The sequence below is a fragment of the Ceratosolen solmsi genome, unplaced genomic scaffold, assembly GCF_000503995.2.
Source record: "Ceratosolen solmsi marchali unplaced genomic scaffold, CerSol_1.0 scaffold138, whole genome shotgun sequence".
Lineage (NCBI taxonomy): Eukaryota > Metazoa > Arthropoda > Insecta > Hymenoptera > Agaonidae > Ceratosolen > Ceratosolen solmsi.
In genome coordinates this window covers 13146-27884 of record NW_011948473.1, presented here as the reverse complement: position 1 = coordinate 27884, position 14739 = coordinate 13146, and the positions used below count along the sequence as shown (strand labels likewise).

Here is a 14739-nt window from a genome sequence, read left to right as displayed (position 1 = left end):
GTATTGTTGTATATTGGACGCTATGGAGTTGGAACAATTCCCGGAAATGCTCCAAATTTTAAATTTGAATTAAAAAACTGCTTCAATCTCGAACAGATTTAATAAACTAAATCTTTAAAAAATATTTTGAAGTTAGCAATTGCGTTGAAATATAATAAAATATGTAAATAATATATTAAAGTATATATACATAAAGTAACTTTATTTATTTTTCTTAATTTCTTTTGTATCCACTTATTTTTAAAGGTTGGGTAGCGTAATAGGTTTAATGAAAAATAACCCTGTTATAGTCTAATTAAAACAGACTGTTCATATTTTTATATTTTTATACATCTGCATGACTGATCTTACGTAATTTCTGATGTATGTTGTCTGGATTAACCTATAATGGGCTACTCAATATATAAGCCTAATGCTAAGCATAATGTCTGGGATCAGACTGAAAAACCTCCATTTGATGGCGGGTGGAGGTGTTGCGGGCAAGTAGAGTAGGCAAATGCAATAATTCAATTCTACACACAGTGCTGCATCAGCACCGAGACGTCACTACATTTTGTACTGCATTCTGTATTAAAGCGCCAGAACTTCTGTATCAAGACATCATTGTATTCTGTTCCACATCAGCACCAAGACAGAACTACATTCTGTAGTGGATTCTGGATTAAGGCGCCAATGCCCGCTAAATCTCTATAAGTGCCACAGCGCGCAGTACCAAGATACATTTAGGTATTGAACCATTATATTTATACATCAAGAGGAGGCTCGCATTTAAAACAGCATACGTGGTACCAACAAATACAAGGAGTGTCAAGAATTTCCGACCGTTCGTTTCTCAGTATAGTAATTTTCCACCAAGCGTACTCCACCCAAAGGAACCGGAAATTTACAACTTCAAACCTCGACTTACAGTGCATGCTACTTCCAAGTAGAAAAGTCACTATAGAACGGCAAAATCTCAACGATTCTCACCACCAAAGTAGAATCATAATTGTGTATTTGTAAATTAGTACTCAGTAAATAGCACGAAAAGCAATTGTGTTGATAACTAAATTGAAGTATTAACCTCTCACTTATTCACAATTTTCCACCTGTAAAATGGTTGATATAGTCTAATTTAACCATCTTAGTCCTTTGACCACCGGGTGACTAGAATACCGAACATATATTTTTTAGAAAATATAAAATTTATAAATAACACTGATAATTAATAAATACATTCTGAATTATAAACACATGTTGTTTTGAAATATTTTAAGTCATGATTATTTTCGTATAATCACAATAATATTATATTAATTCTTTTAAATACCAAACAAATATTTAAATATTTAAATGTATATTTAATAGTCTTAAAATAATGTTGAACAAAATTTATTTATCTTCAGATCATCTGCCGTTTTCAATGTATTTATGACATACCTACCACAAATTTTAGACCAGAATCATAATATGGGTTTATTCATGATTCAACCTTTTTTGGCCATTTTACAAAATGCTCCCTCTCCTTATAAAATAGATCTTGTTGATAATGTATGTCCTACGTATAGCTTGTGGCATTTAGAGATGTACTGTAGACGTTCATGGTTAATGTCTGTTCTCGTTATTCTGTATAAGGTAATTTATAAATTACTATTTTTATAAATATATATCTAAAGTATATTACGTAAATAATTAATATTTATTATTAAATATATTTCCAACAAAGAAAAATATTGTTCCCTTTAAATATAAATAAAAATAAAACTATATTATTATAATTTATGTAAGTTTATACTAATTTCTAAATATATATAAACTATTTAATTTACTCTATTATAAAGGTTTGATTCTCTACTATTATTTTTAATTTTATATTAAGAGCTTGGGATAATAATTTGTAATGATTCAATATCAGAAAAAACCAATACTAAAAAATTTACACAAGTAATTTTATAAATTAATAAAATTATTAAAATCTAGAATATTGTTAGTAAAAATTCGATATTTTTAGTATCACACAATATAGTATAGTTTATATAAATCAGACTAAAATTTTTTTTTAATCAAATCAGTAAATCAAAAGAAGGCTTCTTAAATAAAATTATAAGAAATCAAGAAGTAATTTTATTAGATATTAATAAATAAAATTTGACAGTATTATTAATAAAGTAAATTTTAGTCATTGTAATTTCGTTATTGCTCTAGAGAATTAATAAGTCTCGTTTGAAACTTTTTATTTGTAAATAGTATATATTCCATGTATAGTTTAGATATTAATAATCGAAAAATTAAATTTTGTATATATTCAGATATTTACTATAAAAATTAAAATTTTTTGTGCTTTTATAGTATGAATATGGACAACAGTCATGGTGCAAAATGCTGCAAGTACTTATTAAAATTATTCTACATTCGCTTGAAAGACATTGTCATCAATGTAAATATATTCCAGATACAGTTATTATGTCTAATATTTATTCTAAATCTAAAGGTAATTATTAGAAATTTGATCAGATACTTAAATTAATTACTAGAAATTTGATCACTTTCTTGAAATTTGCAGTTTTATGCATTGTAAAATTAAATTTTTTTACATTTTGATATCTAATGCAAAAATTTAAAGGATAAATAGCTTAGTGTATAATCAAAAACAATAAAATATAATTCTGAAATAGTTATGATGCTTTTTCAAATACATTGATTCTCCGATATAATTGCGCATATTAATAATTTACATAAGTATGCGCGTATGTGTTTACGGGAATGCGCGCATATTGTGTATATATGTATGTTTCATTATTTATATAATAAAACTTGACAACATATTTCTTAAAATATATCTTTTGATTCTTAATTTTGTATAATTCGTTATAGTTAAAAATATATTTTGTATCCAATAATTTAAGATGATAAATGTATTTGATCATTTCGTTTTCTTAATAAAAAAAAATCTAAAGTATTTAAAATATAATTTCATTTTAAAATACTTTATTCAATGATTTATTTTTAAATAATACATTTCAATAGTATTATGACATTTCTTAATTTGTAACCATATGAGATATAATTAAGCGTTTATATGAAATTATTTCGTGTGCTTATCATAATATAGAAACAATTTATATGAAATGAAACGTATGGTATAGTAAATTACTTGGAAACTGTTTTGTGTGAATTATATTATTTGCTATCTATTCGAGATTGCGAGACCTTTTTTAATGCAATATAACATCTGACAAAACAACATCGTAAATTTGTGTTTAGATTTCAAAACTTTCTTGCTCGCAACTATCTAGCAATAGTGTCATAAAACATCTGCAGAAACAATACAATAAACACGGAAAAACTCACTCAGTTAGGCATATGTACGAATTCACTCCGCTCGGTAATTACTTCAGGCATTATGTCCAGCGGCCCTACGAGGACCTATCCCCCCCCCCCCTGTCATCAAGTTGTCATGCTGTCGCCAGATGGGTCAGCGGCAACGAGAGCTCTTCTTGCCATGAAGACAAAGAGACGACTAGGCCCTTAATTAACTATGGAGCCATAAGAGGCACTGCCCTAGCTCTGTAAGGGAGGAGTCTCTGATTGGACGAAAAATAAAGGAAGGGGTTCAAGTGAAGTTGAAGGTCAGCAAATGTATTTAAGGGGCGCATTTTTTAAGATTCAAACACTCTCGATACAGTACTTATTCAAATAAGTGTCAAGTGGAAGTCCATTAACGCAGTTCAAGGCAACAGTCGTTACAAGTTCAAAAGGATCGAAGACAATCCACCTATCGAAGTCCGAAGACAAGTCTTCGTAAGTAGTAGCACCACTACAATAATCAAATAAAACGTAAGATTCAGAATACGTCATCGACAATCAACCAAAGAAAAAGAGGCTCTCACTAGAGAGATAGTACGGAATAATTCCAAGCTCGTCGTCAAGGTCGCATCAACTGATGCGAGACTTACCGGCCTTACCCTCACCTAGTTCAAAGCCTGACGCTTATGAATCCACAGCGTGCCATTCAATGCTCGCAGAAGACACAACAAGTAGCAGTATCCTTCATAAGGTAAAAGCCCTTCAAACTCTTACTTCCATCTGAATTTATTGTAGTTCGCCAATATCAGGAGAAGGTACGCTTACTACGATTCGAGTATATCTCTCAAGTAACACCAGTTACACGTGTCGCACTACATATCAATCATAACCTCAATTAGGCACGTGCTCGTTCAAACAGCGCGAGTGTCGACGAATCAAACTTCGCGCCACTCTGCGCTCATATTCAAACCATCACGCTGCATAGATGAGTATACGTTTGCCACCGCAAACACACTATTCCACCCCAAGAGTTATTTCAAAGTTTAATAATAGTAATACTAGTCAACCTTTTCATCAAATAAATAACAGAATAAACAACTTAAGATCCGAGATGGCTCAGCACTGCTCCCATCGAAACTAATGTATTACGTCATAACCAAATTGAAGATGATTGTAAAGGGTACGTTTCTGTGGTCAGACTCAAGGGTAACACTCACGTGGATAAAATAACATCCATCAAGATGGAAGGAATTTTTGAAAAACAGGGTTTCAATCAACGAGTACAGTAATTCTGGGCACAATGGTCACTATCACTATTTACAATGGCAACAATCAATTTTCAAATGGCATCATCCACGGAATGACATTAAGATTGCGTCGATAGTAATTGTCACTGACCAACGTTTTCCATAGTGCAGGCGGCCTCTCACCCTAGTTATCAATATGCATCCTGGCATGGACGGACTGGCCAGAGTAGTCACACTAAAAATAGCTTCCACAACTATAGTTAGGCCAATAAAGAAATTTACAGTGCTACCAAGACTGAGAAAGGGAATAATCATCAGCTGAATTAATTATGGCGAACGGAATGTTCGAAATTGGAGCATTTCCAAGAACTTAGGCTCTCGGCAATGCACAGGCCTTCTAGGTCTCTAATTTTGTAAGCATTGATTCCAAAATTCTTCGAACTTCTAAAGCGTTAGGCTCGAACATTCTGCAATATTTTCCGCATAACAACACCTGTGCATTTTTGCCAGCTAAGTAAGTTGCCGCGTGGATATTTAAAGTAAGCACACCACGACGAGCCGTCGCTTATAGTTACTCAGCCAGTCAGTCATGTTAGACAGCTAGCTAGCTATTCGCTTTCTATTCTCCTGTACTGCAAGATAAAGGAGTTGACACTGTGCCCTTGAAATCAAGAAAGTGCTAGACTAACTGTACAGGATTGAACTACCTAACAAAAAATAACAACTTATTATTTGTTATAATACGATTCCGATACATTATATTTAAATTAAGGCGCAATATTTAAATTATACGTTACGAAAAATTGACTGGAAATTTAACCGCGTACCTTGTCCACATAGCAACAAAAGAAGCTCTTCGAACGTATCAAATCTTGCTTCCAGAGAATTCACTAGAGCCTCTAAGAATTTACAACACTAAATGTACGCAATCGTATTTAAGAAGCAACGAATAGAGAAGGAAATCAGTCTTGTTGAATAACTCAAGTAAAACTAGTGCCAGTCATATCAGTGAAAGTTGAACTCGTCTAAGGGAATCCGTGCAAGGTATATTCATTGTTTATATTGACTATTCTATTATTATTGCTGGCCAGCTATCGGTGCGTCCTCCGCAATGTGACGCTAGTCAGACTGCATTGAGGACGACGACATAGACTGGCATCTCCAGCATCTTATTACACTACTCTTAACATTTGTGGTACACGTCTACCTTATCAGTGAAACTTGTGCGACTTGATTCTTTTCAGACCGCTTAAGAGAGTGCCGATACTGATTAGTAGATCACCGACTATTTCTCATTACAATTCGCGGCTCACGTCTACACCATCAGCGCCGATACCTACTGGTGGTCCCCGCCAAATCATTACTGTGGCACTGCGATTATATTATCGGTCACGCTGCAACGAGTTGGTTCTGATCAAACCACAAAAGAGAGCGTCGACAATCCGTAATAGTCTCCACCTTGCACCTTGAATCTTGCTCAGTAAAATCTATCGCCGATTCGAACGCCTAAGCAGTCGCGAGCAGGACAACGCTCAGTACAATTATAGCGCCGACTCAAGCGACTAGGTATTCACGAGCCGAACAACGCGACACTAAATTGATCGCCGATTCAATCAACTAGGCAGTCGCGAGTCGAACAACGAGCCGCTAATTTTATCACCGAATCAAACGTAAGTTTTGCGAGCCCAACAATGCGCCGCTAATTTCTCACCAAGTCAGTCAAGTATTTGTGGTCCCAAAAACGCGCCGTAAAATTGATTGCCATCAAGGAAGTCGCAAGCCCAACAGGGCTCTCCGTAAAGCCATAGTCGAATCTAATATTTAATGATTCTCGAACTGGAGAGACTCCTTTAATTTAGGGACTAAAACACTTCCAGATGACGTTCCAACTTAATGAATAACTAGTCTACTAGTTTAGTCTATTTACTGCAAACTCAACAATTCTCACTACAGTACAATCAGTAACAGCAACATCACTGTAACAACTGCTTAAATAAAGGTCACTAAAACCTTTACTCTGAGTTAATGCATTAACCTCTCACTCATCCTCTCCCATCATCATTAAACCGGTGGTACGGTCTAATCTATCCACCGTGATCTGTGATCATACTGGTGGCTGTAATTCCAGACACTAACCATTGTTAATTCATCCACACGGAGCTTCCAAAATAGTGAAACTAATCAGCTACACGGAGCATCCGGGATGGTAGAGGTTCAACACATAAGAGGTCAAGGCTACTATTTCTCTGTGAGTAAACCAAGTTTAAGGCATAAATAATTGCTAATTCTTACAAAATTAGCATATCGCAATTATTCATATAGCACAACAATACTCATTAATAAAAGTGTAATTTATCAGTTGCTGATTCTTACAAAATGAACAACATCAATGAATATCTTGCGTAGATATACTATTAACTACAGAATCAGTTCAAACAACTGAATCATCGTGATTGAACATAGTATATACCCTTCCAACACATAATTCCAACAAAACAATAATATAATTGTGAATAAATTTGAATCAACCATATTAAAATTAAATTAAAGTTATTACTAAATTCCACTTGACTCCTTCCCAAGCATTCATAAGGCTGAGCGGCAAATCATAATAAACTATCGAACTTGGTATTTGGAGCAAGAAAATCACACAATTTGAACATTTGGTCCTTTGAGCCGGATCATTTAGTCCTTCGAGCCAGATCAGTGCAACGGATCAGTGCAATTTTCGTACATTGTCTTTCAATTGACGATTAAAAAATTTTATTTTTATAAAATAGTGACAATAAACACTACAAAAGTTGTGTTAGTAAAAAAAGTTGAACATAGCCACTGTTTCTTATTCAAATAAATAACTGATATCTTTCATTTTTACTATATCCCACTATATTACATGATACGCAATGACACACATACACGCATATATATATATATATATATATAAACTTTCACTTTCTCAACTTTTATTTTAGATCCATCTTTACCATTACTTGAAGTTAATCAAGAAATCATACTATCAGGTTTATCCCATGAAGATTCAATAATACAAAACCCTAATGAATTTTCTTCAAGTCAACTTACAAATACATATTATGAAGGAGAAAATTTTCACAGACATGTATTTTCTAGGTAATTTAGAATAATAACTCGTTTAAATTTTTTTAAATTATCAAGACATTGCACTGTAAATAAATTTTATATTACATTATTCATATTGAAATTAACATTTAGTTATTTACTAATTAAAACATTAAGTTTAATTTTATGTACAAATTTCAGTAGCTAAATTTAACTTGATACATTTTGTTATTAAAAAAAATTTATTATTTATTATTTATTATTTATATTTATAATATATTATGTATATTTATAATTTATTATTGATTATTTATAAAAATAATATTGAAAGTTCCTTATTATATCCAATATTATAGCTAATATGTATTTGAGGGATTCATGCACATACAGGCAGCCAAATAGATAAATATATTACATAATAAATGTAGACATTGTTTAACCACTATACATGAAATGCTTATTAATATATTAAAATATACCATTAGATGTTATAGAATCCAAAATTTTTAAGAATCGATAAATTAATAGTTAAATTTAAGTAACATGCTACATGAAATATGTGGAGCCCAAAAATATTTGATGAAATATCATCAAACAATAATATAAAACCACTTGTACCAATGGAAGCTAATATTTTTCAATTACTTATAAATAATAGTTTCATTCTAATAACTTCATTCTAGTGTCATTTTAGTTTATATTTAATATGTAAAATATTAATTAGTCGTATAGCAATATAGCAAATATATCTTTATTTAGTTCGAAACAAATATGTTTGCCGTATAAAACAATTAAAAAATAGATCTTTGAATTATAGAAAATAAATGTAATTTAGTATATATAATAATTACTTATTAATATTAATAACTAATATAAATATATATTCGATGACTGTCAATAATTATATACAGCTGATACAAACAAAACTGTTTTTGTTCAATCGATTAATGTTATTATGTTGATTCTGTATAACCTTTACGTAAAAAACTTCCATATTTATATTAAAATTGGTGGAATAATATTTATATAATCAATATAGTAAGTAATCTGTATATCAATATTTAAAATAAATTTTTCTTATTAACATTATTAAAAAAAGAATAAGCATTTTAGTGCAATAATAATGGCATTACTAAAAGACGCTAAATGATTATATGTAGGATTGAACAGATTAAACACAGCGACAAAAAATATTTTTAAAAACAATTAACAATGAAAATGTTTATCAAGTCAAATTCATTCGCATTTTTTATTAACGTATATTTTCTTCAATGGGAGTATCTCGCGATATGGATTATATATGAGTATCTATAAGCTCGACTAGTTGATTAAATTTAATTTTACATGAATGAAAATTCGTTGTAATAAATTGCACTGCGACATTCTGTCAATTTTTCTAGAATGTATCTACGCCGTACGTTTTATCCTCAAGTGCGGGTCTTACTAGTATCTGAAGCTATGTATAATATATGTATAATATAATATAATATATACATTGCATTATACTTTCTCGAAATTCCAATATTAAACCAAGAATGCTTATGAAGATTTACAGGTTGTAAGATAAAATATTAATTCAAATTAAAAAAGTAAAGAAATTTATATATCATAATGTGCAAATTATTAGAATTTTGTTCTAATATAGATATAAATGATACCATTGAACACTAAGGTAAATAAATTCTGTTGGAAATATACATTGAGAATAATATGATTACAATCGCAATGGATGCTGATACGCAGATAATTCTTCTTAGTATAATAGCAATCCAATTAAACCTCCATAATATGTGTTCGAGATTGCGAGACATTTTACAATGCAATAAAACATCTGGCAAAACATCATCATTAAATTGTTGTTAGTCTTCAGTAAAATTCCTGCTCAGTTTGCATCAAGCTAGAATGTCATTGAACTTGATCATAAAACTTGAAGAAAACCCTCTCACAGACGTCAGAGACACGAAAGGGTCAGCACATCTGGAAAACCCCGAAAATCAGTTATGCCAGTTACTTAGCATTACCAATACGTTCATTGTTTGACGCGTTAATGACCTAAATGTTCACTGGCACGACCGCGTCGAATCTGTCGAAACGAACAATGGAAGTGCCAGATATACGAAAAATTCTTGACCATAAAAACATTTCTTGCCTTCGCTGCAACACAAAACCTCAGCATGTGCTACATCGGGCATTCGGCATCTTACATTCTCCCACACAACATCTAGTGGTTTTCTTAGTTAATTTCTATACAATATGTACAAAAAAACTTTTGAAGTAATAGTGTGTATAATCAAGATGCATTAAACCCTATTTTTCATGTGAATATAATAAGAACATTATTTTAATAGTACCTGATTGTCTATCTCGACTGACATTACACTATGATGTCAGTTTAAATATTTATGACAATTTTTACAGGTTTAATTTTAATATAAAACAACGAAAAATAAATAATAAAAGAAAATTAAACGAATAATGTTGAAAAAATTGTTAATTTATGAACCATTCAGTAGAAGCAAAAAATTTAATTATTGAAAGTATTGAGAACAGTAACTGAATAACTTCAGCAAATTTATTATTGATCCCATAATAGTATTAATAAAACTCGTCTCTTTTTGTTGTTTAATCAATTTAATCTACTTTTTAAAATTTTAGTGATTGAAATATATATATATATACATATGATAGATTGCGAGATTTTTTTTCAATGCAATATAACATTTGACAAAACAATATCGTAAATTTGTGTTTTGATTTCAAAACTTTCTTGCTCGCAACTATCTAGCAATAGTGTCATAAAACATCTGCAGAAACAATACAATAAACACGGAAAAACCCACTCAGTTAGGCATACGTACGAATTCACTCCGCTCGGTAATTACTTCAGGCATTATGTCCAGCGGCCCTACGAGGTCTTATCCCCCCCCCCCTGTCGTCAAGTTGTCATGCTGTCGCCAGATGCATCAGCGGAAACGAGAGGTCTTCTTATCATGAAGACCAAGAGACGACTAGGCCCTTAATTAACTCCGAAGCCACAAGAGGCGCTGCCCTCGCTCTGTAAGGGAGAAGTCTCTGATTGGACGAAAAATAAGGGAAGGGGTTCAAGTGAAGTTCAAGGTCAGCAAATGTATTTAAGGGGCGCATTTTTAAGATTCAAACACTCTCGATACAGTACGTATTCAAATAAATGTCAAGTGGAAGTCCATTAAAACAGTTCAAAGCAACAGTCGTTACAAGTTCAAAAGGTTCGAAGACAATCCACCTATCGAAGTCCGAAGACAAGTCTTCGTGAGTCGTAGCACCACTACAATAATAAAATAAAACTTAAGATTCAGAATACGTCATCGACAATCAACCAAAGAAAAAGAGGCTGTTCATGATCAGTAAATGTATTTAAGGGACGCATTTTTCAATATTAGTCACTCTCGATATAGTTCTTATTCAAATAAGTGTCAAGTGGAAGTTCATTAACGCTGTCAAGGGAACTGTGATCACATGTGCTAGAGGAGCGACAACAATCCGCATATCAGTGTCCGGTGACGAATCAACGATTAGTCTTCGTAAGTAGTATTATTACTACAATAATTTGATATTCTGAGATTCAGAAATTATGATATCGACAAGCCACTAAGGACGAAGAAGCTCTCCCCAGAGCAACAGTGCGGAATAGATTCCAGGGCGAACTAAAGGGCGTCTTGTCGGAAAACCCTCACCTTAGTTCAAAGTCGGTCTCTTATGAATCAGTCAACGCTTATAATAGCCAGAACACGTAGCAGTATCCTTCATGAGGTAAAGGCCCTTCAAACTCTTACTTTCATCTAAATTTATTGCAGTACGCCAATATCAGGACATGGTACGCTTACTAAGATTCGAGTATATCTCTCAAACAACAACACTACATGTGTCGCACTCAGATACAACCATAACCTCAACTACACAGGCGGTCATTCAAACAATGCGAGTGTCGACGAATCAAACTTCGCGCCATTCTGCAATCAAATTCAACCATTACGCTGCATAGATGAGTGTGTACATTAATCCACTACGAGAATTATTTCCATAATTAATTATAGTAATACTAGTCAACCTTGTCATCAATTAATAACAGAATAAACATATATTGTTTTATTATAATATCCCTTCCACTTGTGACCTTTCATGGCTACCACACAACACCCGTGGTCTCTGAGTTGTCAACGACCTCAATTTTTATCCTTCGAACCGGCTTTGGCAAAACAAGCCGGAACGGCGAATAAATTTTGTACAATATATATTAATATATATATATATATATATATATATATATATATATATATATATATATATAAAAAAAATATAAGTATTAGAGGTTTTCTTCAGAAATTGCCCATCGCCAATAAAGAACTATTAATATAATTAGATGCAGACTTACAGTAGGACTCATCTGATTTTAATGATGCATTGCATATAATTTTTTTAGAATAGTTAATTAATATAGATTTTCACAAAATTATAATATTTAAGTTTGGTGGTTTGTATAGTTTTAACTTACGCATACAATAAATATATTCCTATTCATAAATATATACAAATTACAATATAAAATTCTTAGAGATTGTGAGACCCTTTTCCAATGCTATAAAACATCTGGCAAAACAACATCATTAAATAGTCGTTAGATTTCTGAAAAGTCCTGCCCAATAATAATCTGGCAGGAGTGTCATTAAACATCTGGCAAAACAAGTCGTTAGACTCGGGAAAAACCAACTTATTAGGCAGCTGAAAAGAATAGCTATGCCCAAAATCTAAATTTTAACGGTATGTTCCCCCTCACCTGTTGTCAAGTCTGTCATTCGACCGCCAGGGGCGCTTCGAGGACAATCAGATCGAGAGCTCTTCTTGGTGCGAAGGCCAAGAGAAGACTGAGCTTTCTGATTGAAGGTAATGCCGTGTGAGGCGCTGCTCTCACTCTATAAAGCTCTCTGATTGGACACAATAAAAGAGAAGGGGTCCCAAGTGGAAACATATGCAGTGAACTCTATTTAGGAGGGACAACCATAAGATTTAGTCACTACCTGACTAGGTGAAGTACTCATCGATAAAAGAATTGGTAAAAAAGTTCCTTCATCTAAGTCCGAAGAGAAGTCTTCGTTTATAGTCTCGTCTACTCAAGGCGTCATAGACATAATCTCTCAATCTAGGTCTCGCCAGGAGCCAGGTCACCGAATATACTTAAAGGATTAAGGCCGCTTCAAAGGTCCACGTAAAATTATCTTAACTAATTCTATTGCCTGTATCCAAAGAGAATCTCGCTAGTGCCCCAGACGCATGAAGAACATGTCGGCAAGCCATTCTTCGCGCCATTCAGTGTTCATCTTGCAGAATCGTCGAAACCGCATGTGCCACCAGTGCACGAAACAACCGCAGCTATACCATGCGGCTCTACTCGAAGAAGTGGTAAGAGTTTTACATCCTCTCACTTCCCAGGGAATAAAACCGGTACACTACACCAAGACAATCAGAAAATTTACAACTTCCTAAACCTAATTAAGGTGCATGCTAAAGCCAAGTGTGAAGTGTCCAGAACCTAAGAGTTCATCGATTGATATCAGCAACAAGAATCATTTCTGTATCTGGAAATTAACGAAATAAACAGCATAACAAACAGATATGTTAATATTGAATTAAATACGCTATACCTTTCACTTGCCCGCACATTTCTCCCACATAAAATCTCATGGTCTCTGAGTTAATTCTAAACATTTTGGTCCTTCGAGCCGGATAACCGGATTTGGTGGAACAAGTCGGTTCATCGGACACTTTTGTACAAAAACACTCACTTAATAACAAACATATTTCTCTTAGCCTAACTTATTATGTTATATTTAGAATATGATATACTCTATACATCTATAAAATAATATATAAATAAATATATAATTATTGATTTAACAAATATACAAAAATAAAGAAGAAGTAACTTCACTGATAATGAAACATTTTTAAAGATGGAGTTTGTATCTATTCATTATTAAGTATAGTAATTAAGCAAAAAAAAAGAAAGGTCTTTCAAAGATATATTTTTAAATTTAATGTAAAAATAAAAACTCGCGTGAATATAAAAGCTAATTCAAGTTACACTATTTACTATAATAAATATATATCTGCTAATTTATTGAAAAATTAACGGATAAGGAACAAGGAAATATTTCTTTTTTAAATTTACACGTTTATTTGTATCATAACCATTATCATAATACAAATTTTAATTAAATCATTATTTTTCCTTGTAATACGCAGTACTTATAATCATTAAATGTTTTGTTTGCATTTATGCATGTAATATTATTGCAGGCTAAGTGAATGCCCGGCTGATTAGTGAAGCTATCACTTACTGATATAATGATTAGAATCATAAGTAATATATAAATTACTCTATTCACTTCAATAAATAATTAAATTTATTTATTAATTTTTATTTTAATATATAATTTTTTTCTAAGCCATTCTATCAACGTAGAAGATACCGAATCTGAATTGGCAGCAATTCCGGAAAGTCCAAAATCTAATGAATCTCTACAAAGCGGTAAATACTTAGAAGAAATACATAATGGTGCTACTATATGTAATGAAACAATACTTGCATCAAATGTGAACTTATTTAAAGATTCTAGTTCATATAAGAAAGGAAAAAAATTGAAATTACCGAAGAACTTTAGTATGACTAAAGAAAAATTCATTCATTTACCAAGTGAAAATCTTTACAATTTAGAGGTAAGAAGCTTTTAAAATTGTATTGTCAATAATATTTAGTCATTAAATATTACTTAGAATATTGTTTAGAATTAACTAAGAAAACCACTAGGTGTTGTGTGGGAAAATGCGCGGGCAAGTGCAAGGGTTAATGCACAGATTCAATAATTAACACATATAATTCTTATTTCTGATTATTCCATTTATTTTCAATTTAATTTCAATATAGAGATTGTTAATCGTGATGAAGTCATAAAAGACCTTTACGTTTCTCAATAATATTGTGGCCTTGTGATATATTCTATTGGAGAACTAGACGATTTTGAAATTCCTAATCCTCTGGACGGTGCGTGTGAAATAGTGATTTACTGTGAAAATAAATACGCTATAAATTATT

The 14739-nt window shown here is 32.1% G+C and overlaps 1 protein-coding gene across 1 annotated transcript in view; it reads left to right on the top strand.

Moving 5' to 3' along the window:
* The window catches only part of LOC105366981 (uncharacterized), a 32820-nt gene extending 19640 nt beyond the window's left edge, over positions 1–13180 (top strand). The window contains exon 4 of the mRNA XM_011505602.1: positions 12893–13180. Within this exon, the coding sequence (XP_011503904.1) occupies positions 12893–13180 (288 nt within the window). The remainder of the gene's footprint in view (positions 1–12892) is intronic.
* Positions 13181–14739: the final 1559 nt, after the last annotated feature.